Here is a 21,612-nt window from a genome sequence, read left to right as displayed (position 1 = left end):
ACCACCTCCTCAGCCACCACCGCCGCCACCGCGACCACCACCGCCGCCGCCACGACCACCACCACCGCCGCCGCGACCACCGCCGCCACCTCCGCGGCCACCACCTACTTGACGTTTCCACCATTCAGGTACACTTCGAGGCACAACAGTTGAGGTTGCTGTTGGGATCGGAGAAGGCGAACGTTGAGCACCGGCTTTGCCTGGACGTGGTGGTAGTGACCTGGGTGCGGGACCAGCTCCTATATCTGGAGGTTAGAACTAGTTCCCGTTTCGAGGAAGAGGGATAGTCGAATCGTTGTGGAGGTACTCACGCTGCCTTGGTGCCAAACCAATGTCTTGACAAGCAAAGGGGGGCTTTCCATGGCCCTGCAGGAAGATTGATCCATCGTCACTCTGGCAAAAGACCGCTTGGCTGCCCTCGCCGTAGGAGATGCCTCCACCCTGGACGTGAAGCCAGCCGTCCTCACCGTGGAAGAAGCCGTAGTCCTCCTCGCTGGGACGCTCGTCGAGCTTGACCACCGCATACCCGTTGCTGAAGTCCAGATGCACAAATTTGTCGTCCACCCCGAGTTGTCCTCCCCATATCCAGAAGCGGGCGGCGTCGGACTTTGACTCGGTGAGATAGCCGTCGTTGCCGGTGAACGAAACGAAGCTGGGCGTGCTCTTGTGGTATTTTTGGTTAACTCCGAACGACTGTAGATGGTACCAGGTGTTGTTGGCACTGTCGGACTCGAACGGCGAGCTTTCCCCTTGAGGGAGAGCTGCTGAGATCGCCCCGGACGGGTACGACGACAAAGCGCCCAGAAGGCTGACCGCGAGGCCAGCGTTCAGGCTGAAGAGGACCATGATTCTGGTTCACGGTCAAGTCACTCTCTCTCTGTTGTTGATGTGGTACTGTCAAATATCGAGAGTATTGAGTAAACAAAGGACCCTTTGAGCCGATTTTCGGAGGGTCTAGACAGAAGGGAGGCAGGGGAGGAGTGGGAAACAAAGACAAAAGAGCGTTGCGTTGTTGGGGGGAAAGGAAAAAAAAATAACGATGTTAACGAGTGTAACGAACGACTGTTCTTAAGGGTGATTAAGTATTCCCGCAAAAACCCCCAGCCAACAATAAAGGAATGTCGTTGTGCACACACACACACACAAAGTCGAATACTTTTTTTTTTGGTTTACAAGGAGGCTGGGCTGTGGTTAAGTAGTCTGTGCTAGCCATGAGACGGCAGCATACAAGGCGCAATTTCCAAGAGGGCTCACTAGTTCAAATTGCCTATCGCGACCCGAGTATGTGGCCCAGATGGGGAACCGAGAGCAAAGGTCCAAGAGCTCATCTCACTCTGTGACTCGCCGAGCCGTCGCCGAGGGGTTGGAGGGCCACAACAACAGAAGTCGAACCATTGAAAAGGAAGATCGTACGCGGAACTCACGCGACCGCAAATCAAACGCGGGCTCAGTGAGGGAATATCAAACGTGATCGCAGTGCCCGATCCGGTAAGGCAATTTCATATAATTGTGGGGCCACTCGAGAAGGCTGGGCCCACGGCCACTATTGGGGGGAGGGGCACCTGTATACCGAGAACCCCAGGTTTGATTTCGAAATAGAGTTTGGATGCGGCTCACCACTTCCCACCCAGGGCTGATTTGAGTCTTTGTGGGAACAGGTCCAATCATCCTGTGCTGGTCTCCATGTCACCCTGTCGAATGGTTTCGCAGGGACTTATCTAGAATGGGGATTTTGGGTCGAACTCGTGGCCGCCATCGCGCGGAAATGTTTTCCTCCCTCGTATTTCTTTTTGTTTCACCATAGACCAATGCTGTTATGCGCGCATATGTAGAGGAGACAAATGCGCCATGGCCATAGACACAGACACTTGATGCTGAATGCGGCATACGCGCAAGAGATATCAAGACTCCCCAGCCATCTGAACAAGGCTGCACTCGTCTTCAGTAGTCAGTCGCGCGCCCTTGGAGATAGATGAAGAGGTTTCCAGGCTAAGGATCCCTGCCACACGAAGCAGATCAGATCACTATCGTTAACCTTTTCTCTTTGGTCCCGAGAACGCCTCGCTCTGGGTCGACTCTCCTAGAAGGGTAAAGGATCACGGGTAGAGTCGATCCCATTATTGGGTGTCACGCCTTGGGTCGGAGCTAGAGTCGTCCAGAGTCAATTGCTCGCGTGATGAGCTTCCCAAAACAAAGCCTTGGAGGGGACCATCCAAATCATGTTAGGGTTCCAGCCACGGGAATCACCACCCAAGCGTGCAAAGGCAACCCAAACCCAGGCTTCACCAGGGCCAGCGAAGCGGCACAAGCTGAACTCTCGCTTGGCATGGCTTGCCCTGGAGGAGGCGGGATCTACACAGATCGGCGCAGGTCATCACAAGCCACCACGCCATTCCCTCCGGTACGAAGAACTGGCTTTTGGATCTTGGCGGGCCGTTCCGTTGTTTGCGGACCTGCAGCGCCACCTAAAACGTAGACACATATGCTGTGTAACAGAGGGAGAATTTCTGAGCGACAACGACATAATCACCGACATTCATCCTCGGGGCTTTGTCCTCATGTCTTCAACGTCTCGTGACTTTGGGGAAGGGAAAATGCGCAGAGACTGCTCTGGTATCTATTCCTTCCTGGTGTCGCAAATGGTCATGGTCTGGCGAGGCTTGTTGGCTCAGTACAGGCTCAGAGATCTTGTCTTGTGCTCTTGCGCAAAGTTTTATCGCCTCGATCTTGCCGCACTTCCTGCCGTCTGTCCATCTAAGGCCTAGTCCCTTCACTTTTCTTCAGCCATTCCTTTTTTTTTCTAACAAGCAGTCCAAAACTCTTGCGACGAACACACCAGTTGGCTTGTCTAGATTGCTTACGAAGATCGCTGCATCCATTGCGCGGCACGAACGGTTGGCGACGATAGTTTGAGCAACCAAACTTAACAGCCGCGGCTGGGAAAACTTTACTCAGTCATGCGGTGAAATAGACTGTAGATTCAGCCTCTCACATGTCCAAGTACCGATGATTGGTCCGAGAGCACGCGACCATGTTGATTGTTATCATTATCAGCATTCACTTCATACCTGTTCCACATGGAGTCCAACGACCAAGATACGACCAAGACTGGAAGATCATGCCAGCGGCTCCAACATTTCACGTCAAGACCCTGTTTTTTTTCGTGAACAAATCTGCCATCTGCCCCTCTAATCACCTGCCCCTGACCTGTAACAACTAGAGTCCAACCACCTGCATTCTCGTGAAGATCCTTGCAGCTTGAAGTTATGTCTCAGTTCATCAAACATGGTACAGTCCCACCAGCTTTTTTGACTGCCTCGAGCAAACACGGTCGGTCTTCCACGAGGAGGCGCAGACGCAAATCAGGACAGCAAGTGGTTCGAGGAAGCTGCGGATCAAATCTTGATAACCAAAGGCAATCTGCATCGTTGTCGTCGGCCGTGAGATCGACGAGTATCCGAGTTTGCTCGCAATCTTCGTGTAGGTTTCCAGCTCTGGTTCAAACCAATCGTTGACGTTGTCGATGGTCTTATCGAAGGAAACAACATGGAGGGCCTGACAGCTGAAGAACTGACAATAGCTCAATGGTGAGTTATTATTGCAATTCAAGGAGCCCCAAGTCCCATAACAGCGCAGTGTGCCGAAGAATCCCAATACGTGGGCTCCGCGGCCAAACCAAGACTGGATCCCAGCTTCTCAGATGCCGTGAAAAGTGGCACAGAAGGGCTTGAGAAGAGGCACGGAATTGGGACCCAGTTTGGCAAGACGAGGTCAACATTCTATTCCGCTGTGCTCATTTTCCAGTCTCCGCTATACCCATCAGCTCGATGCACGGCATGTCTCGAATCTCTTTCATTTCTCAGTGCGCTCTGGCGTATCCAGATTCTTTTCTTCTCTAGGCTCTCTCCACTCAAAGTCATGTCTCTTGAGGATGTGATTTCGGATCTTCCGTGCGAGCAGATACCAAACTGAGTGACTCGATTGACGTTTTGTTGTTGTCATCAATCTCAAATCGGACGTCTGCACCATTCCACGGTCTGAGGTCTGAGCAGGAGCCAAGCACAGACACTCCATCCCAGCGCTAGTCCGGGACAAGATGATCACTCTCTCCAAGGAGAAATCACATTGCTAGACAGTCCGGACAAGTCCGCCAGGGAGTGGGTGTTGTTGCGACCCATAGCGCAGGCCAGGCTGGCAAGGGAGAAGTAGGGACGATAGTCGCCCGGCCATGCTTAGCGCTGCTGAGACATCAAATTGAGGTCAGCGGGTGCTTGGACAAACAGAAGATGGTGAAGGCGAGAAACAGAAAGGCAAGGCCAGTGACTTGTTGACGACTAGCAACAGGCGCTGAAAGTCTCCGTCAAGACAGATTTATAGGAGCTTCGCGGGCAGTCGCTGTCTGCGGTGAGTATTTCGAGGCTGGACTTCCGAGCACTCTAGCAAAAACCACAGGAGCTGAGGGAAGGGGAGCGACAGCTTGAGAGACTGCGGGCAGGAGCGAAGCCCGAGAAAGCAGCCCTTGAAAATTCACTAATATGCTCTGCCGGGTCGTGAGACGAGGGTTCCTTTGCACCGATGGGGACCTTTGGGGACAGTTTTGAGGGAAGATGGAGCTAGAGACAACGCAGAAGAGCAGAATCTGGGTGGTTCACCAGCTATCTCGAGCAAACAGAGGATGTTGAGGGGTTTAAAGTGACCACATCTCTCAGAGCGAACACTTGGGAGGCCTGCAGCTTCGGCGACTTCTGCAGTCTATCCTTCGAGTATCAACGTCCCCTTGAATGGAACGTGCAAAAGTAGGGGGATCAGGCGCCGGCAAAGCAGGATGGGGAGCTCAACGCTGGAGCGTCTTCGAAAGACAAACTTCGATGCTGATTCATGATATTACACAATACAAGTCCATTGGCATGGGTTTGCTGCTGTGCTGGAGTCTCAATGTGCTAATGTCTCGGCCGATGTTGGTGCAGGTGCAGCATGTCGACGCTGGTTGGTTAGGATTGTTCGAAGGGTCAGGGATAAAGATGAGGCGCAGGCAGATCAGGCAAACATGGAGAAAATGTACCAATCCCCAGCCTCATATCACGTGATTCAGCTAGTAGCCCAATTGCAACTCGACTCAGCCTCAAGCAACGTCTCGAGGGTTTGTCAGTGACCCGTACCGATACTTTGTATCTACAGTCAATTGCAACTTTTTTTCCTCTCAATGTCTGCCAATATATAGCCGCTCTCAGACCTCTCCACCATCCTCCACCAGCCACAAGCCTCCACTTCTCTCTCTCATCACAAACGGGATCTCCTTCTTACCGTTGACGGTGGGCTCATCTCCGACGGAGTTTGTGTGGGGGTGTTATGGGTCCCAAGAAAGAGAAGAGCAGTTTGAAGCGGAATCGGGTGAGGCTATAATGTGGTGTTTTGTCGCCGTCGCATCTGACTGTCAAACAGCACAGCACCGGTGAAGACCAGGAGATCAAGAAACCGCGGAGATCCCAACGGCTCTCTTCGCAGTCTCAACAAGATCACCAGCACACGCCTGTCAAGAACCAATATCTGCCTTCTCCTCTGACGTACCAGGAGTCTACTGCCACCGAAACATTCAAGGAACACACTGCTACTCCTCCGGAAGGCCGACCGAGTCAGATCCGTCATGTCACGCCTGCAGCGTCGCCACCACTTCTTCCACAATCCTCACCTCCTCAAGACACTCAGTCTCTATCCCAGTTCGTCTATCCTCCGCGAGATATCGAGCCTGACTTGAATGATGAAGATGGAACATGGGGTTACCTGTTTCCAATGACCGAGAATGGACACAGACTGCAGATGAAGCGACGAGCCTTTTGTCCTGCTCCTTCGAAGCCACTCGAGGTGTCGAGGTCTTCTGTTAAGAGTAGAAGGCGAGGGAAAAGGGAATTAATAGAGGCTGAGGCAGAATATGAGAACGAGAAAACGGACAAAGGGTTCCCTGCGAGTGGATATCTGATCGGGAGACACCCAGAATGTGACATGATTCTTGACATTCCAACCGTGTCGAATCGTCATTGCCTGCTCTTCAACGAAACGCGTAATGGTGATGCGGTCGCTATTCTCGAAGACTTGTCCAGCAATGGTACATTTGTCAACGAGGCATACTTGGGTCGGAACAAGCGAAGACAGCTGGAGGACGGGGACGAGATCACCATCTTAGATGAGGCTCGATTCGTCTTTCGCTACCCCAGAAGTCGAGACTCGAGTGCGTTCAATTCGCGTTACCGAATTCTGCAACAGCTGGGGAAAGGTCATTTTGCCACTGTCTACCTCTGTGTGGAAAGATCGACAGGCTTCAAATTCGCTGTCAAGAAGTTCGAGCGTCGCATGGGGGAGTCCCAACGCTCACAGACGGAAGGTTTGGAACAAGAAATCGCTGTTCTGATGAGCGTCAGCCACCCCAATGTCCTTTGCCTGAAAGAGACGTTTGATGAGCCTGATGGAGTGTACCTGATCCTGGAGCTTGCGCCCGAAGGCGAGCTGTTCAACTTGATTGTGACGAAACAGAAGTTGACCGAGGCCGAGACCAGGAAAATCTTCATCCAGTTGTTCCAAGGGACTAAGTATCTGCACGAACGGAACATTGTGCATCGCGACATCAAACCAGAGAATATTCTACTAACCGACAAGAATTTGTCGGTCAAGTTGGCAGATTTCGGCCTGGCTAAGATCATTGGCGAGGAGTCCTTCACCACTACATTATGTGGTACACCGAGTTGTAAGTGCCCACCTGATCTTCTTGAATTGCTGTGGCTAATATTGGCCAGACGTTGCACCTGAAATATTGGAGAACACCCGTCATCGAAAGTATACTAAGGCAGTTGATGTCTGGTCCCTTGGTGTGGTCCTGTATATCTGCCTGTGTGGATTTCCACCCTTTTCCGACGAGCTCTACTCTCGAGAGAACCCATACACCCTAGCTCAACAGATCAAAATGGGTCGGTTTGACTATCCATCACCGTATTGGGATTCGATCGGCGACCCTGCCCTCGATCTCATCGACCGCATGCTCACAGTCGATGTGGAGAAGCGAATCACCATCGACCAGTGCCTGGAACATCCTTGGACAAGGAATCTGGGCTACATCAACCCTGCCGATTCGCTTGATGGCCTCACCGGGCAAATGAGTGCATTTGACTTTTCCAAACGGAAAATCCAACGGGAACGCACTTTGCTAGCCAACATCAACGACGTCAAAGTGAGCAAAGTAGTTGATCTCAATGGAGGGCAACAGAACCAAGGTGTGCCGACCGAAATTCCTGGTTCGCCAGCGCATGTAAAGGTATGGGACAAGAACCCTAGCGGAAAGAACGTACGGATGAGCCCGCCCAAGGACAACAAGGGAAAGAAGCAAAACGGTGACGAGGGAGATGTCGAGAACGAGGAAGAGGTAGACAAAAGGGAGGAACACCCTGCGGCGAACAGGCAGGAAGAGGAGTTTATGCAGATGGGCGGCAAAGGCGACATGCGTTTGTTCGGGAATGACGCCTCCTCGAGGTATCTGCCGGAAGAGGTGCCCAAGGCCAAGAAAAAGTGAACAGAAAAGAGCATGATCAACACGTATTGACAAGCTTGTCAGCCTGCATCGATGGGGTTTGTTGACATGATTGTTCGATCGTTGAGCTTGGGAGTCTGATTGGATGGTTTTCAACCTGACTGTGTTGGTTTGTTTTCGGACCTCAAGTCTGGTGTCTTTTCTGGAAACTCTCCAACGAAAGAACGCAAGACATTCGGATCCGGACAGGCTAACGGTACCGAACACGAAGCGAAACGAGGGCGAAGTGACACGACATGAAATGAAGTAACCGATGCTGAAAATATTGGAAACCTCTTTTTTCCTGTTGTACCATGGTACGCGGCGCCGACGTGGCTCAGTGGGAGGGGTATTGTGCATGCTGTACGTGTTTCCATCCTGGGCGCGTGTGTGGGAGGGTGTTTCTATGGCTATGACGGTACGGACTCGAGTGATGAATGGGGGTTGTCCTCATGCATGTGTATGCGTGTGTATATTCCCCACAGCAAAGCCGGGGACCAAAAGTTTTGTTTGTGTTATCGGCAACTCGCTGGGTATTGGGCCTTTAGTGGTATCGTTACCGGGTAGGAGGATATGGAGTATCATTCATGATAGGCGTTGAGGTGGTTGATGAGAAGAGGCGCTCGTTATAAGTGTGGTGGCAGTTGTGCAGCTAGCTGTGTCATGAGCACGGATGGATATTGCCAATCAATCATTAATATTCAATCAAGATCAAAGAGTGAGCTCCAAGCATCGAGTGTCGAGTATCGAGTATCAACTACCACGTTCAAATGCCGGGTATCAAATATCAAGTGTCGACCGTCAAGTATTATCCGTCGAATTGCTGAGTGTCGAGTTTGTTGGAAAATGATAAAATTATAAAAATAAAAACAAAGTAAAATTAACTTCCTCAGCCTCAACACAATAAAGTCACCGTACTACCACCACCGCCGCCGTCACATGGAGGGAATCTTCAATGCGGGAGGGATGCCTCGAATAAATAAATGGACGAGGTATATATTGTATTTGTACGTCGTGGTGATGGTGATGGTATTGGTGGTGGCGGGGGTGGATGGTGTGCTCTGGACACAAGAAGTACCAGTATATATTACAAACCTAGGTTCCGAGGACATAGGATATACTGTAGATATAATCAGTCAGTCAGCCAGTCATTCATTCAGAATGTCACGTACCTACCTACCTAGCCCACATACTACATATTCCACGCACTGAGTATATACCGCGAAACACACATCGGAGACACAAGGACACAAGGACACAAAGGCGCAAAGACCCGACTACCAATGTACATGTAGACAGATACCTGATAGGCGTCTACAGGCTAGAGTCAGTAGATACTGCGACCGTGATACACATGTAGCTATGTACAGTACCTACGTATCTAGGCTGGTAGGTGGGCAGATATGTAGATAGGTACGCATGTAGCGCGAAGAACGTGTTCGATCACAACTTCTGAGCATTTATTCTTTAATATGGTATGGACCTCTAGACACGACTGGATACGCGTACGGATACAGATGGACACACACAGACAAAGGGCCAATTATCACGACCAGAAATCCGCCTCAAACGAAGACGATTGTCTCGTCTTGTCATTCGCGAGGATCGCATTTCATATACTCCTGTATCATCCGTCCAGTGCCCACACTGGATCTCATATTCGGAAGCCATACGCCATGTTCTAATGATTGTCATTCTCGTTCCCGAGTAAGGATAAAAAAGGGTGTGTAGGCTACAAATACCAGAACACCGCGACTCTAATAGCACTTTTTCTTCGTCTCCCAGCGACGATGATGACAGCTACCAACCATCAAGGTACCTTGTTCCGCGGCCACCAGTCCTGCTGGTGTTGCTGCTGGCGATGCTGTTGCCTCCTCAGCCGCCGTTCAATGTCCCGGGCCAGTTTGACTGAGGGTCCATCGACAGATCGCCAAAACAGGTCGGCAACGCAGAGGAAAAACGGCAGCATCAGGAGATAGCCAAACAACCATATAAACACAAACTGGGCAAGCGACGTGTCCTCGCGGACGTACGCACCCGTGAGAGACCGCAGTCTCCCGATGACCACGTACCCTAGCGAGCGGATGAGCATACCGTGCGTGAGGTACAGGGCAAAGGATATCCGGCCCAGATACTGGGCGACTTTGTTGAGAAAGATGGGCGAGGCGATATCAGAATTGACGCACGCCCATGTCGTGACGACCGCGCCGACAAGTCGGATAAGCCTGTTCTTGTCGGCGATGTATGCCGGGAGCAGACGAGCCAGATGCACATATGGTGGTATTGTGACGGGCTCGAGGAGTGGAATGGATAGAATATACAGGCCGAAGACGAAGCAAAGACCCCAAGCAGCCGATGCCACATCCTGATACTGAAGCCATCCGAAGATCTTGTCAGGCGACGGCGCTGACGATGATGACGGCGACTGATGTCCGAGGATGGGGCCCTGTCTTTGCGACGGGCCTGGACGTCCCAGATGCTTCCGTATAAGATCAAGCTCAGCGATGATCATCCCCCCAACAAACAGACAGATGCTACGATATTCCTGCACGGCACAGAACCCTGCGACAACGCTGTGAAAGAAGAGCCGCCATCCGCTGGTGAGCATCGAGGTTCCCATCAAGAGGACGAAAATGGCCAAACTCGACTTCAGCTCCACGGGAATAGTCCAGATATGTGCGTCGTAGACAAAGTAATCATGCTGGCTAGGCTCCCCAGGCACTGAGCCTTTGGCGAGCATGTAGAATTCAGTCACCACATCTGAAAGCTGTGCCGCAAAGGTCTCTGACAAGGGTGGAGGATCTTCGCGCATTAGACGGGGCCGTGGATTGTCTACGAAGAGACCATCCTCGATCATTTGAGTGACGTTGTTTCTTGCGTCAAACGCCTCCATTTGCGCGGTATTGATGTCGTTGAAGACGTACCTGGCAGGTTCGAAGGCTCGCAGTTGGGTGAGAGTCGCAATCATGACCACGGCCGCCATTGTGGGAAGCATGAGGCGGAATGCTCGCCGGAAGACCGACGAGGCAATGCATTCGTACATCATTTGAGGGTTGGACGAGTACAACAGGCCCAGGGGTTTGTAAGAGAGGACATAGCCTGAGATGACGAAGAACAGGTTCACCATGGCCTCTCCAGCCCACAAGAGCATGACAAAAGGCATCCACATGAAGCCAGTCGCGAGTTTGGGCATAGCATACGGTCGCCAAGGATCATCAACGGCACAGGTCCAATGCTCGTGCAAGACAATGAGACAGGCGATTCCTCGAAGGCCATCCAGGGCAGAAATCTTGTCGGCTGGAGTCGAGGTTGATGCCTTTACGGATTTGGACCTCGAGGCAAAACTCGGGGTCAGCCATAGCAGAAGTCTGTGAAGCGCTGTGGTAAAGGGTTGAGCTACATGAACCGGACAGAGGTTAGTACTCGACCAGCCCTATACTAGATACAAAAAGTCTGATCTTACCGCCATTTCTGAGGACTGCAAAGTTTGAGCGTTCGTTGTTCATGGATCGAGCATTGGAAAAGCCCTCGCCGCCACCTTCAGTCATGATATCGGCGAGGTGCGTCTCGAGACCATCCGAGTACTTCTGAAGTCGTCAGCGAGTATTGGGTAAGTAAGAGTAAAACTAGTATAGCGTGCGGGAAGGATGGCGTCCCACATGCCCCTGAACTGTTTGCTTGGTGCTTGGACTTTTCTTGGCTGGAGGATAAATCGAGAATGATCATGGTGAATGGTGAGCAAGAGAGGTGGAGTTTCAAGTCCCCTCCTCTTTCCAACATCTTGTCCGTGATTGATGACTGATGACTTACGACTGACTATCAAAAAACATGCAAGGATTGGCCACGGCTTCCGTAACTATTGCTGACGCCGTATCTCTCTGTGCCATGACCATTCTGGCATGATCGTCAGGTACCCGGACGGAGCGCCGCGGATGGACAGGCCCTGCCCTGCCTGCCTATCTGGTGTGCCTAGAGAGAGAATGTGACTGCCAATCGTTTGTGGGATTTGATACACGGGCAAGAACCCACTTTGGAAGGCACGATCGATGCTTGGGAAGTTGATGCATGTGACAGACTGACAGTCCCAAGCTGATGTCATGAAGTTCTCGATCCTAATGCCCATTTGGAGTTTCTAATAATAATATACGAGATACTCACTTTCACCAGTAGGATAGCCATGTCCTTATTTCAACGCATCTTGGCTGTCTATTCGTACCAGTGAAGAAGAATTCCTGACACTGGGGGCCAGTTTGGGCTCTAGACTTTTGGTGGCGGTTATCATGTCGCCATAATTTAGTGGCTGATGGAAGATTTCATACTCGGTAAACCTGCCCAGTCAGAAAGCCCCTGAAAAATACTCAATACATGTATTCGTACTTGTACGTACACCACCTGTTCTTCCCTTGACTCGGTACCTACAATGATACAAGAGACCCGCTTCTTCAATCCGAAATTGCAAACGCCCACACCCTTCAGCTCGCCTAGCAAAAGCCCCTAATCCCCCCCCAAAAGAATGTCTTGCAAGGGACTCTGGTCAGTTTGACGCTCAAGACCCAAGAATGGCTGGTTCCATGTCTCCACGGATGACATGCACGACTGTTTGTCCTCCGTAGTAGTCGTAGTAGCTCGGGCCTTATCGCGTCGTCCATATCTCAACAGATCCGCTGGCGGATCTCACTACCTCCCCCGTACTGGCTCTTCGCGGCGGTGGGCTGTCACGCTGTCAAACTCACCTAACTCACCTCAGGGGGGAAAAAAAAGGCGCCTCGAGTGGCATTATTTGCCTTTGTGTTTATCCCACCATGTCCTGAATATTGAATATTTGACATTGGACGACTACTCCTCTTAGTTCTTCCCCATACTTACCATGTTGCGAATATGAGGTCAAAGTCACGGGCCTGGTCGACTGTCACTTTCTCGATATGCAATCCACCACCTCTTCGGTCAAGATGAAGCTCGAAACCCTGCAACAGTATGCTATGCCTGGGAAGATCCCGTGGACAAGTCGCAAAGTCAGAATCATTGCAGTCTTGTGCGGGATACTGTGTCTACGCTTCTTCCTAGGGGCACTCGACGTAAAACCCCTCCAGGTATGCGGCATACAACCAAACAAGGTGGCTCATGTTCTCTGGCTAACTCTTACACTACAGACTCGATTGCCTCATGCGCTCCGCCAGCAGACCTACCTTGATCAGAACGGCTTTCAGTCGATCCCCATAACCGGCTTCGTCAACACCGGAGACCTCGCAAGTCGCACTTGCGAAGACCTCAGACATGAAGGAGAACTACAGGTGCACACGAGCTTGTACCTCGAAGATGACTTGGAGCACATTGCACGATCGCTGGCCGGCCACCCAATGATTGACTATTCCCAACAAGAGAAGGGCTTGACATTCCGCCATATGGTGGCCAAAACCTGGGCGAGGTTATCAGGGTCGAGTGTGTGGATCGAGAAGTTCCAGGTCTTCTTGACCGTGACCAGAGTCATCTTCTACGACAACGGGCTCCGACACAAGCCTGTGATTAGTTTTCTGGCGGGCCAACTCCACGACGAAAACTGGAACGAGCTGAAGAACTATACCATCCAGTGGCAGAGCGAAGAGATCAAATTCCCCACCGTGTTCAACATCCCCGCGCCCTTCAAGCAGGGTGACCGGTATTTTGGCCCTGAAGACCCTCGTGTGATTCTCGAGGAGGGGGTGGATGATGCTGAGCCCATTGTGACCTTCAACATGCTCTATGACCTCAAAACCGGAGACCGCGCCATGTACATCTTCCGGCCCTTTTCCAACGACACCACCGTCCTGACCATCACGGGTCAGACCGAGAGGGCGCACGCGGAAAAGAACTGGGCCCCCTTCTTCATCAACGAGCACGAGCCCATCTCGCCAGGACACTACAAGTGGCCCAGCCACTATATCCATTTCATCTACGACTTCAACCCGCTGAGGGTACTCAAATGCCACACCCTCAACGGCTGGTGCCATTTTGTCTACGAGCAGAAAGTTCCCGATGCGCTGAAAGGATCGGGCCTCAATGCGAACGGGCGCATGACGGGCGGGACCAACATGGTGCCGCTGCAGCTGGAAACACGCTCCAACCTCCACGCATGGGTCGGCTTCCCCAGGTCTCACATCAACATCGGGTGCACCGACGACTTGGCCATGTACCGGCCCGAGCTGATGATCATGACGGCGCACGGCGACCACTTCTACCTCAGCTTCATGTCCGGGCCCATTGACTTTGGCACAGCGGCCATGACGCCCGAGGCTATTGGTGATCCGTGTGGCGAGGGCAAGATCGTCATCGCCAACAGTATCGCCAGGTGGGATCGTCGGCCCAAGCACGACGTCCTGACACTGACCCTCTCGGTGGCCGACTCGACCGTCCAGATCATGCAGCTGGCGAGCCTCTCCAAGTTCGTCAGCCAGCTGCCCCACGTCGCCCATCTAGACGGCGTCTTCCTCGCCGACATGTCCACCCGGAACAAGACCGAGTGGGATCTACGGTACACGGCCGTCAGCAAGGACGTCCTCGACTGTACCATGGAGGTGGCCTCGTACTACTCGGAGATTATCGCGGCTCCCTTCAAGGGACTGTCCAAGGAAGAGCTCTCGTATGAAAACGGCAAATGGGACTGGAAGGCCGGAGCAGTCATATGAGGAGACACGAGAAATTGACAGAATATCGTGTTCTTTGCTGGCCCTTGAAAGTTTTGGTCAATGCCCCTCTGAAGGAATGACAGACGGCAATCTTGACTCGCAAATCCCACCGTTGGAATACATGGAGAAAAGACCACACACGCTAATATACACGAAAACACACTCTCTCCCCTGTGCAAGTCATATGCGACTGTCCCGTTACGAAACTACTCCAACACTACCCGGTATTCTTTTGTGTGTATAAAGAGAGAAACACCACGGGCCGAAATCACAGGGATTTTCGACAACAATAATCTTTTTCCCAAATTTTCCACCTTTTATTTCGGTGGCTCTCCCATGCCAAAAGAGGCGACAACCAAGAAATAAGAGTGTCCCTCAGGAAGCATCATGACCCACGCGCCCAAGGAGGGCAGTCTCGAGGGTTCAAGAATAATGTCATGTTTATTTTTTACTTATTTTCCCCCTCATGACGAAGGCAGGCAGCGATTTTCTAATGACGGGAATCAAATCTAGATGGCGGGCTTTTCCTGGTTTACGGGACTGATATCCATTATGATATATATTATATCTAGAAGACTGGCACGTGAAGAAGCCAACAGGGGAGGGAGGATGAATCTCGATCACATCCCTGCTGAAGGGGTTTCTAGCTCATGTACCCTACGGACTATGTATGTATGAAGGTACACAAGTACGACCGATAGATATCTAGCTAGAGAGGAAATGGGCAGATCGAGGCCCAGTCGTGAAGACGGCCAAGATGGTCAGTCTGAGCTAGCTTCATTACTGTCTGTGTTTATGTCTTTTTCTCTACTGAATATCTGTCGAGACAGAACTGTAAGCCAATTACCATGAATTCAGATGCACAGAAGGGACAGAATCACACGTGTGGAAATGAAAGGAGTCTACTCAGATGCCGCTACCAAACGAGGCAAATCCTACTCCTATAAGTCGTAAACACGGAATAGGTGATTGCGAGACCAACACCCACAGATTCCGAGGCGAAGAGGACGACGAAGAAGAGAAAAGAAGAGGAAAGGGGGAGAGGGAACATAAAAGACTATATATATTTTCGTCATCTCCGACGAACGACATGAGAAATCCCACCCAGATATCCCGTCTGCCTCGTCTCTATATACCCGAGTAAATCTCTTACTCTTTAACTCTCTCTCTATATCTGGAGATCATTTCCCAAGAAACTCCCCGATACCTTCAACACCCAAAACAACCCTCTTCGAACGGGGTTTTAACATGATTGTCCCAAAACCCCAAAGACCAAGATCCCCCGATGTCACAAAAGTCCCAAACCCAAACTCCAAAAAACCCGAACCCAAACCTAAGACGCTCAAAAAATTCATGAGATTTTGAAAGCAGGCTCAAGAGAAAGGGGGATCGATGTCAAGCTCAAAAGAAAAGAGAAAAGTGAAAAAAGGCAAGGGGGTCAATTATTCATCTCTATCTTCTTTCTCGTCCAGGCGTAGCGGATGTGCTCGGCCTCGGTGATGATGGACTGCAGGCGCTCGAGGAACTCGCGGCTCAGGGGCCGCCAGCGCGATTCGTCGTGCTGGGGACAGCCGCGGGCGTCTTCGGTCCAGTCGCGCCAGTTCCAGGAGGCTTGGGTGGCGAGGACTTGGGTCTCGTTGGCGGGTTGGGCGAGGGTGGCGTTGGAGACGCGGTCCGGGTCGCCGTCGCCGTCGCCGTCACCCTCGAGATCGAGATCGAGGTCCAGCTCGAGAGGCACCTGGGTCAGGTTCGCGGCGGCGGTGGTGCGGATGGTCTGGTCGATCGGGTCGCCCAGGTACCAGTGGGTCCAGTTGGCGAAGCCGAGCGACTTGTCCTCCTTGTTCTGCCAGATGCCCATGTTTGTCCAAAAGGGCTCGTCGTCGTCGGCGTCCGAGTGCACCATGTGCGGCGAGCAGATGCGCGGCGTCTTGAACACGACGGCCTCGGACGTGCTCAGGGCCTCGGAGAAGCGGGCCGCGTACCACGGCTCAAAGGCGTAGGGCACCCCCGTCAGCTCCGCCGCCAGCCAGTACGACTCCTTGTCCCCCCAGAAGGTGTCCCAGGTGATGGCGTCGCGGACGTCCTGCACGTTCATCCACGCCGCGAACAGCGCCGTCACGTACAGCTCCGGCCGCGACTTGTCAAAGTAGACGACGGCCGAGTCAGCCTCCTCGCCGATGTACCCCTTGTAGAAGAGCGAGCTGCTGTTGAGCCGCTGCGACGGCTGCCGCCCCGCGCGCACGAGCTGCTCCGCCACGAACCGCCGCCGGTTTTCGCTGTGGTCCATCGTCACGGCGCGGTCGTGGAAGAAGAGCGTCCCCGTCTCCTGCAGGCCCTCGTAGTCGGTCCACGCCCGCTCCGGGTTCGAGAAGAAGACGGCGTCGGCGTCGACGAGGATCGTCCGTGGGAATTTACTGGCGATGAGGGCGAACGGTTTGGTCGCCCACCCTTTGAGCCCGATGAGGGAGTTGTCAAAGATCTTGGTGAGGTCGAGGAACTGTATGTCCTTGCTGGTCGCGCGGAGGAATGTCCGCGTGTGCGGCGACAGGTCGGAGTCGCCGGCGTAGGCGATCTCGATGGGCAGTTCGTTCTTGAGCACCTTTTTCAGGTTGGTGATCAGGAAGAGGGCGTCTTCGACGTTGCCGTCGCCGACGCAGACGACGATCCCCGTCTTCAGCTCCGGCTTCTTCTTGTCCTTGGACCAGGGTTTCGACTGTTTGCTGGACGAGTGTTTCCACGGCACATAGGCCAATTTGTCCTCGTTCCACCAGGGGAAGAGGTGGACCAGGGAATCCTTCAGACGGCTGCGATCGAGCGTCTGTTCCCGCATGTAGAGCCCCGCGAGCTGCGATAGAGCCGCCACTTGGTTGGCCACCGAGGCGAAGTCTGGCAGCGCGACATCGAGGGGGTACTCGGCCACGTAGGTGTGCAGGTCGGTGACGAGGCGCTCGGTCTTGTGTTGTTCGACGACGACATAGCGGAAATAGACGAGCGTGAGCAACGGCAACAAAAGAATCAAAAGGATGCTGGACGACGGCCTTTTGCGTACCGTGCCCGTCAGCATCGCAAACATGGTTGGGGGGTTTGGTGGCCAGCCAGACGGACGTTGGGGGGCAACGTCACTCACACTTATGTGTGCGCGGCGCAGACAAGACGACGACGATCGGTCACTGGATGACTTGAAGCTTGAGCCATGTATATGTACGAGTATAAGTGTGAGTATCGAGTATGAGTAGAAAGGATGTTTGAACGTGGGGGCTCTTTTTTGGCCCTGGAGGTGTGGTGTGTGGTACTACTCGTAAACACCATCCACCTCCTCCCCTCTCCATTATTCACTTTTCTCCTAGACACACGGCAACCACCACCAAAGGAGTTCGACAAGGGACTGGACTTGGGACGGCTAGGTGGGACCTGTGGTGCTGGTGTGAATGAGTTCCGAAGCGCCAGGGCCCAGCGGTCCCCCCCATTTGGATCTGATCGAATATCAGGGGGAAGGGAAAGGCAAAAAGACTCCCGTTAGTCTAGCGAAGTCCAAAAAGTGGGTAAGGCGCCACGGTTTCCGAAAGCAGCTCGGAACTTTACCCAATGGTAACAACATGAGAGACGAGGAGGAGGGGCCTGAAGACGTTCCAGCAACCCAAGACGTGTTTTTGCTTTTCACCACAAAACAAAAGATCTTTTGGACTAAGGCAAGCGCGTTAAGGGGCCAAGACGTGATCCAAAATCGTCCTCTTGGAGCCGTTTTGCTCACCTTGTCTCCATCTAGAAAGGCAATGGACCTCTCCAAACTCAGACCCATGCCAGCCGTAATCTGTAATCTTGCTCAGATATCTACTCGTACTCCATTTCTGGACAGGTCCCAAGGTGGGTTGATGCGGCGTGCGTTCTCTTCTTTTTCGCAGCTGGGGTGACAATGTACTCGGAGTAAAACGGAACCGATCTAACCCCTTTCGGATGTCGGATCCAATAATGTGGGTCTTTCGTCAGGGGACGCTTCTGCAGGTACAGCATGGTCTGGAACTTGGCTGCATCAGACACCTTGGTGCAGAAGAAAATCTGTTTGATTGACTGACTGATCGTCGTCTCATCCATGCTCTAAGTGAGTGACCTTATCGCTGGGTGCTCTGGAGGCAACACAGAGGTTGATCATGGCGTAATGTCGTAGTCAGGCACAACTCTGTCCCTTATCCCTGGGATGATTGTGATTGTTCTCCCAAAGCAGACGGCTCTTGTCCCGTGAGAAAAACCTAAGCAAGCCAGAGGCGTACGTTAGTCAATAGGGCTGCAGATGGATTTCTCAGGAGTGCAGTTCCTGGTCGCCAATCAACGTCCCTGGACTGTTTCTTGGGAGGGCAAGTAACGAGTAGCAGGGCATGGGTTGAGGATGAGACAAACACTCCAGGTCTGGGCTCTCTTCGGCACCATCGGGCTCCTCCTGACCGACACCGCAGAATCTCGCCTCAGGCCCCAGGGCCGTTTGGCAACACGAGTAACTTACCCTCGCCGTGGCTGGCTGGGCTGGAATTTTGAGGCTAGGGGTAAACACCGCTGCAGGGTTTAGCGAAGTACTGGTGGGAACAAAAAGATAAGAGTTGAGCTTGTACGTACAAGTACAAACCTGGCCTGATGGTCCTCATCCACTCGGATGTACTGGTACGAATCGCCGCCAGAGATCCACATTATGAAACCGGCCACCGTTGGTACCGTACATACGAGTACCATTACAGATACAATACTCCGTACTTGTTGAAGCGCAATAGTTTTCCAGACGCTTATTCCGTAAATCATGGGCCTTCTCACCCAATAAGCAGGAATACCCAGTACCGGTAGAAGCATGTGCGGCTCTTCCCTTTAGTCGCATGCCCGCCGGTGTTTCAGGTGGTTGCCGATTGGCAGCGCGTAGATTTTTTGGCCACCCATCCACCTCAGCTGGTTCCAAAGCGCCGAGATCTGTGACTGCATACATTATTGAACGCCTCGAAACTGCCAAAGTAGTTATGTGGTAGGACGTTCTTGTCAGTGTCGACCGTTGTTTGCTCCAAGCTTCTTTCCTTCAACAGTCTCGTATGCCCAAACTCTCTTCGCTGGCTTTCTCCCTTAGCAGCGACCATCATGAAGCACATGGGAAATTCACAAACAGGATGGTGCGTAACCCGCAAAGAGAAATCGAACAGGGTTCGCCCACCAGGGAATCCTCCACTCTGTTCTTCAACAGGACAAAGACTGGACCCCTGACTGAACCCATCCACTTCCGCGTTCAACGGAGTGGATTTGACCAAATTTAAGCATCCCTCGAGGGGCTCAATTAGCCTCGCATGATTCCTCAATGGATCTCCGACACGAAGTGCAAAACTGTTTTGAGCATTTTTTGCATGGAGAAAAAAATGCCAATGTTTGACATGTGGCCAGATACGCGGTGACTGAATTTTGCCATCAATAATAGTGGCAACGGCAACCCTGGTGAATTGCTAAGGGGGCGTCGCAGAAAGCAAAATGCCATTGCATGCATGGAAAACACGGGTGGATTTCTCTACACCAAGTCCAGAGCACGACGTGATAGATTGCACAACGACCCGCGTTGTCATCACGTCACCGGGCTGGTCGATGACCTGATCGTCCTGATCGGCCCTTCATATCTCCTCGGGGATGTTCGTCTATGGATATTAGTTGCGTTGCGATCGTCTGCTCCGGGTAATTGGATGCTCCCGATCCAGGGTAGCGGACATACTCGTCACCGCCACCACCAGGAGATGCCGCAGGGAAGAGGTTAAGGTTGGCCTTGAGGAAAGTCGAAGACGCAGGCCACATGTCGTTCAGGTTTGGTCTGGTTGGTCGTGGTCTCAGCAGATTGTGCTGGTTGGTTGAATTGCAGGACGATTCTCTCCTGGACGTGGTTGTCAAAGTCATACGCCATCTCGGTCGATATTATCTAGCATAGATTGTCTCTAGATCTACTGCAGGATATCGATACCATTGCTCAAACGCTCACAGCAGTTGACAAAATCATCTCATAAAAATCTCGTCCAGGCCCTTCACATCGGCCAATACCATCTTCTTGGCCTGGATGTTCCGCCCTCTAAGCAGATGTCGGCCAGTTTGCATAACAGTGATGCTCGGTTTGTTGGGTACGACCTTCAAAGTCGACACGGGCGACTTCTCTGGGGCGTCCGCAACATCCCTTGAAGATTTGTGCTTTCGTCGCTCATCGCGCTTGCCTGAACTTTGGCCTGCCTCGGATTCGTTGTCTGATACGGCAGACGACACAGGTTCATCTGGAGGCTGAGTCAAAGGAGACTTATGGACCGTGAGCCCTGGAGCATCGTCCCCGGCTTTCTTTGCAGCTCTTCTCCGAGCCTTCTCTTCTCGCCGTATCCGCCTCGCCTCCTTCCGCTGTCTTTTTTCTTCCTTTAGTTTCCGTCGCTCTTCACGCTCTTTTCTTTTAGCTTCTTCTTGGTCTTGCGATGATAATTGAGGCGGGGGTTGATCGTTCTCGACCAAAGTGGCAGACTCTGTGTTTTCCAATTGCTCCTTCTTGTCAAGAGTTCCGACCAAAACTCCACCCCTAACAAAGATCATGCCACCCCATCTCCCTCGGGTATACATTGCTAACTTTCTGTCTTCCACCTTCTTCTCCTCTTGTTTCAGTACCTCCTCACTCTTGCCATTCAATCGACCTAAGAGGCCCTGGAATGCATCCAGCCCAACCTTCTGGTTCTCAACGGCTTCCTTCCCGCCTTTCCTCCTTGCACCCAGACCTAGATTGTCATCTTTAAAGAGCACTCCCACATGTGCAGAGGCGAGGCGTTCTGCGTCGCTAGGAACACCAAATCGGGAGGTGGTGGTGCGTTTGCCGAGTGCCTGCCCTTGCGACCACCCCTGCTGGGTCATAAGGCGGTGGCCATAGGAGGTCTCAGAGGACTGGGACGACCATGCTAGGTTCCGGGGATCATGGGACAGTTTCTGCCTCCTGTTCATACAAGTTAGAACTGAATCAAGGCGGTTTGTTATCTCGTTGTCGCAGAACGAGGTCAATTGACGATTTTATGGAAGGTGAACATGACATACTTTCTCGGCTCAGCTAGACCCATTTTTGACCTCACCGTCTGGGTGGATGAGTATATCTCTTCAAACTGGGGTTGAGAGGAAACTACCGGTGAACAATTCGAAGCAGAGAGGATTTCCGAAAAATTTACAGTTTGCACTTCATTGTTCGTGATCCGCCGGATTTTCTACTACGTCAGAGCATATTAACCATAAATGGCACCAATGAACTGGCAGACTGGGCACGTGCTTAGGTCCGCAGGTGTGTGTCTTCCTCTCCAGGGCGCGTGCTGCTAGTCTCTATGTCGCTCAACACTCGTTGCCACTGCTTGGCCATTTGTTCAACACATCAAC

General features: G+C 52.3%; 6 protein-coding genes across 6 annotated transcripts; 2 read left to right on the top strand and 4 right to left on the bottom strand.

Moving 5' to 3' along the window:
- Positions 1–9: 9 nt before the first annotated feature.
- AYO21_11929 (hypothetical protein) lies at positions 10–846 on the bottom strand (the record flags this gene model as incomplete). The annotated part of the gene is made up of 2 exons (XM_022661802.1): positions 10–239; positions 312–846. 2 exons carry the CDS (start codon positions 844–846, stop codon positions 10–12), a joined length of 765 nt encoding a protein of 254 aa, XP_022505893.1.
- A 4,503-nt stretch (positions 847–5,349) lies between these two features.
- On the top strand, positions 5,350–7,558 carry AYO21_11928 (hypothetical protein; the record flags this gene model as incomplete). Its single annotated transcript, XM_022661801.1, has 3 exons — positions 5,350–5,391; positions 5,443–6,739; positions 6,789–7,558. 3 exons carry the CDS (start codon positions 5,350–5,352, stop codon positions 7,556–7,558), a joined length of 2,109 nt encoding a protein of 702 aa, XP_022505892.1.
- Positions 7,559–9,365: 1,807 nt separating this feature from the next.
- AYO21_11927 (hypothetical protein) lies at positions 9,366–11,103 on the bottom strand (the record flags this gene model as incomplete). Its single annotated transcript, XM_022661800.1, has 2 exons — positions 9,366–10,951; positions 11,019–11,103. 2 exons carry the CDS (start codon positions 11,101–11,103, stop codon positions 9,366–9,368), a joined length of 1,671 nt encoding a protein of 556 aa, XP_022505891.1.
- A 1,401-nt stretch (positions 11,104–12,504) lies between these two features.
- On the top strand, positions 12,505–14,217 carry AYO21_11926 (hypothetical protein; the record flags this gene model as incomplete). The annotated part of the gene is made up of 2 exons (XM_022661799.1): positions 12,505–12,645; positions 12,706–14,217. 2 exons carry the CDS (start codon positions 12,505–12,507, stop codon positions 14,215–14,217), a joined length of 1,653 nt encoding a protein of 550 aa, XP_022505890.1.
- A 1,438-nt stretch (positions 14,218–15,655) lies between these two features.
- Positions 15,656–17,290, bottom strand: AYO21_11925 (hypothetical protein; the record flags this gene model as incomplete). The annotated part of the gene is made up of 1 exon (XM_022661798.1): positions 15,656–17,290. One exon carries the CDS (start codon positions 17,288–17,290, stop codon positions 15,656–15,658), a length of 1,635 nt encoding a protein of 544 aa, XP_022505889.1.
- A 2,930-nt stretch (positions 17,291–20,220) lies between these two features.
- Positions 20,221–21,305, bottom strand: AYO21_11924 (hypothetical protein; the record flags this gene model as incomplete). Its single annotated transcript, XM_022661797.1, has 2 exons — positions 20,221–21,184; positions 21,283–21,305. The coding sequence occupies 2 exons, from the start codon at positions 21,303–21,305 to the stop codon at positions 20,221–20,223; spliced, it is 987 nt and encodes a 328-aa protein (XP_022505888.1).
- Between the last annotated feature and the right edge of the window lie 307 nt (positions 21,306–21,612).

The sequence above is a fragment of the Fonsecaea monophora genome (genome assembly GCF_001642475.1).
Source record: "Fonsecaea monophora strain CBS 269.37 chromosome Unknown Scaff197, whole genome shotgun sequence".
Taxonomy (NCBI): Eukaryota; Fungi; Ascomycota; class Eurotiomycetes; order Chaetothyriales; family Herpotrichiellaceae; genus Fonsecaea; species Fonsecaea monophora.
Note: the sequence above shows the minus strand (reverse complement) of the source record. Positions and strands in the feature narration are given on the sequence as shown.